This window comes from Pteropus alecto, unplaced genomic scaffold, assembly GCF_000325575.1.
Source record: "Pteropus alecto unplaced genomic scaffold, ASM32557v1 scaffold39, whole genome shotgun sequence".
Classification (NCBI taxonomy): domain Eukaryota; kingdom Metazoa; phylum Chordata; class Mammalia; order Chiroptera; family Pteropodidae; genus Pteropus; species Pteropus alecto.
Genome location: NW_006443568.1, coordinates 10,926,838 through 10,930,224, shown reverse-complemented (window position 1 = coordinate 10,930,224; position 3,387 = coordinate 10,926,838). Strand labels below are relative to the sequence as shown.

General features: G+C 34.0%; 1 protein-coding gene across 8 annotated transcripts in view; it reads right to left on the bottom strand.

Moving 5' to 3' along the window:
• SRSF10 (serine and arginine rich splicing factor 10) overlaps positions 1-3,387 on the bottom strand; it is a 14,909-nt gene that overhangs the window by 4,123 nt on the left and 7,399 nt on the right. For 2 of the 8 annotated variants that reach the window (XM_025041284.1, XM_006924434.3), the window contains exons 4-5: positions 1,988-2,153; positions 1,678-1,728 (exon numbers count right to left, since the gene is read on the bottom strand). In XM_025041284.1, coding sequence (XP_024897052.1) covers positions 1,678-1,728; positions 1,988-2,153 — 217 coding nt within the window. Of the gene's footprint in view, positions 1-1,079; positions 1,545-1,677; positions 1,732-1,987; positions 2,154-3,387 lie in introns of those variants that run through there. The other 6 variants (XM_025041283.1, XM_006924433.3, XM_015598858.2 and 3 more) reach the window with 5 other exon arrangements.

The following is a 3,387-nucleotide window of genomic DNA, read 5'->3' as shown; positions in this document are numbered from 1 at the left end:
TTTCTTACTTATAACCTGCAAGCAAGCAATCTAAAATTTTTAAAGATGCTAGCTTTCATTCTGAAATGAGATTGGACATGAGATTGGACAAGTCACTTTTATTGCCCCCAAAACGATCTCTCAGAGAAATGCTAGAAATTATAAATGGTTAAGGGTATTTTCTCATTTTTATCCAGGTACTACATTGCTAATCAATCAAAAACTCAAGAGACGTGACTTGTATTTAAAGTCAATTCTTTTTCCAAAATTACTTTAAATTTCATGGCACCACAGAATCACCTAGAACGGGAGTGTCTTTCAACTTGACTCACATTAAATAAACAGGTGTGAAGAACAAGCCTCCTTCATAAAAAGGGGCAGGCAAATTTTGATACAAATGCACATACTGAGTGCTATAAGCATCAAAATTCAGTTCTCTTACACTATGCGCACACACCTACTTTGAAACAATTTACTTGCTTTTAACGGCAGCAAGAAAACTGAGTAACATTATGGTCAACCATGTTCCTTACATAAGGAGCATCCTTTTCTCCTTAAAATTATTTCTGCCATCATTAACCTGGTCAAATTTTAAAGTGAGTTTTTTTCTGATGTTTGTATGTTCCAAATCTTCATAGAAACCAGAAAAAAAGCAGTGAAGGCTCCATGTTTCGGTCAAAAACTCAATCTCCCTGAAAATGCTACTTAACCCAGTTGGCATCATTCTCTAAGACAGTGGGGTTAACAAAAGAACTATTCCACACTGTGTCATAAATTAACTATTATCACGGGCCTAAGACATCTCCACAAGACAAAGGTCCACCCTGACGCTAAATGTGTCTGATTAGTCAGTGTACTGTGGCTACAACTTCACTTTTGTATCATTCTATCTCATTAGCAAGCTACATTTCTAGGTTAACAGGTCTAGCAAATATGGATATGAAAGTTTATTTTTAATAAGACAATGTTGCAAATTATGGTCAACCAACATCTTTTCACCAATACTTCAAGCATAAAAAAATGAGAATCTTTACAAAAATATACAGAGACACCACAAATTGGTAGCTGCCCATAACATTAAACAAACTGGACTCTTAAGAGTGGCTTCTCAACAGCATATCATTTTAATTATAACCATTGCCTGGTACAGGGAAAACTGACAAGTGTTTTGTAAGCATCATTGCAACATTGTACTCCTGATAATTTAAGTAAACCAAACTATGAGTAAATGAATGATACATGCCTAAAAATATCATGGTTTATACTATCAGTGGCCACTGGACTTAGGACTAGTCCAAGACCTTGATCTAGATTTTGACCTAGACCTAGACTGTGATCTTGACTGAGATTTGGATCTAGGTGGTTCTTTTTTCCTTGATTCCTTTTCATATCTTGAGCCAGACTTATAATGTGTTTTGGAATCTGTTTTAGAGGTGCCTCTAGTTTTGGTGTGAGATGCAGACCTAGAACGTGATTTAGCCTTCATTTCTTTCTTGGGCTGGGACTTGGACCGTGATCTTGAATTGGATTTAGATCTTGAAAAAGATCGATTTCGGTGTTTGAATCTTTCAAAACAGAGGAGAGATACAATTAGAGTAAAAATTAGATTCTATATTAATCAAATTTATTATTTTTAGAGCAAAAGTTCACTCTGAAATTGAAAAATGTATAAGTCTCTTTCAAAGCAAAGTTATTTACCTATCATTGTCGGAATGGCTTCTGCTACGCCGTGGTCTTCCCGTCGGTCTACTGCTAAAAAGTACATCAGAAAAAGCAAACAGTGACAAACATCTATTTACAGTCTTTTAAAGTTTCTAATTAAAAAAGTAAACCATAAAAGTTTTTAAATGAAGCACTAAAATATTTTTAGTCTCAATGAAGCATACAATGTATATAATTAAAAGTAACAAAAAAGTATAAATAAATAAATAAATAGATAAATAAATAATTAAAAGTTAACAAACATGAATCTTTCCTGACAGATCACTGTGCTACACATCACACTTACTTTCTAGGACTATAAGATCTTCTATAGTTGTAATCAAAGGACCGACTTCTTGATCTTCTTCTTTCATAACTTCGGCTTCTAGAACGTCTGTATCTGTCATAATCATCATAGCGTGACGAACTGTACACATTCCTCCCTTCCTTGGCTTTCATCTGATTTGGAGCTATGCAATACACAGAACAGAAATATTTATAAACATTAAAAACATAGTATTTGTCTTCAAATTATAGGAAAAATTTCTGTGTCCCCTTCCCTTATATCTCCCATCTGTGCAAAAGTTAACTGAATAGTAATCTTGGAAACTGTATGTTTATTTTTAAGGAAGTCTATTAAAAGACTGTTTTATGTTAAAAATACTCTCAAATATCTCCCAAATATTTTGCTCCCCCCACCCCCAGGCCACTTGTTTGAAAACTTTGTTATTAGGAAAATATACCTTTACATATTTTTTAAAATTACCAATTACAATATTAATGACTTTTGAAACATGCTATTTTGGAGTCATCCCACTGTTATTAAGAACACAATTAACAATGACAAAACACTTACTGGTGACCTATGAACAAACAATGCGTAATGCCAAAATGCAGTAAAATATAGACAATCAGTTTTGACAACACACTTACTGAATGCCTTAGACACACTCATGCCCCTGGTTGGCCCTCAATTCTTATCTTACTCAACTCTAGAAGCAGGAATTTTATTTAAGTGTGTATATATAAATAATATAATGAATACTCAGGAACCCATCACCCAACCCAAGACCTAGAGAATTCCTAACAGCTTGTGTCTACTTAAGTGTCTACCATTCTTCAGCAGCTATTTTAACCTCTATCTTTTAGTATCTTGCTCAAGGTAACATATGGTTGACTCAGAATGCAAACCCAGGTCTATATGACTTCAAAGCCTGTATTCCTGCCTCATTAGCACACAGCTAACACCTGGTATATGCCTGTATAATAATAAAAACCAAGTTCCAATAAAAAAATCTATTCTAGGTTTAATCTATATAGCTTTTCCCTGTCTATCTGTTCATCTCCATAGCCATGCACCCACATAATTACCCAATTATACCTTGAAGATCTTTATGAGGAAGAGAAACGGCTCAAGGGACCCAAAACTTTCTAAATTTTATCCCTTTCAATAACACTCCCAGTATACTAAAACATGCCACAGGTGATTGTATTGATGCATTTTTTATTGAGTCCAAACATATTCCAGGCATTCTAATCTCCATATTCTACTTTATGTCTACCCTGAAACTTCGTAATTCATCTAAAAATATGATGAAACAAAATATTCAAGATACGCTATCTTCTCAAAAACTATCTTTTTGGGTTTTGAACAGATAGACAAATTGAACAAATGCTTCCAAGACATCTCAAAACACTGTCTAAAAA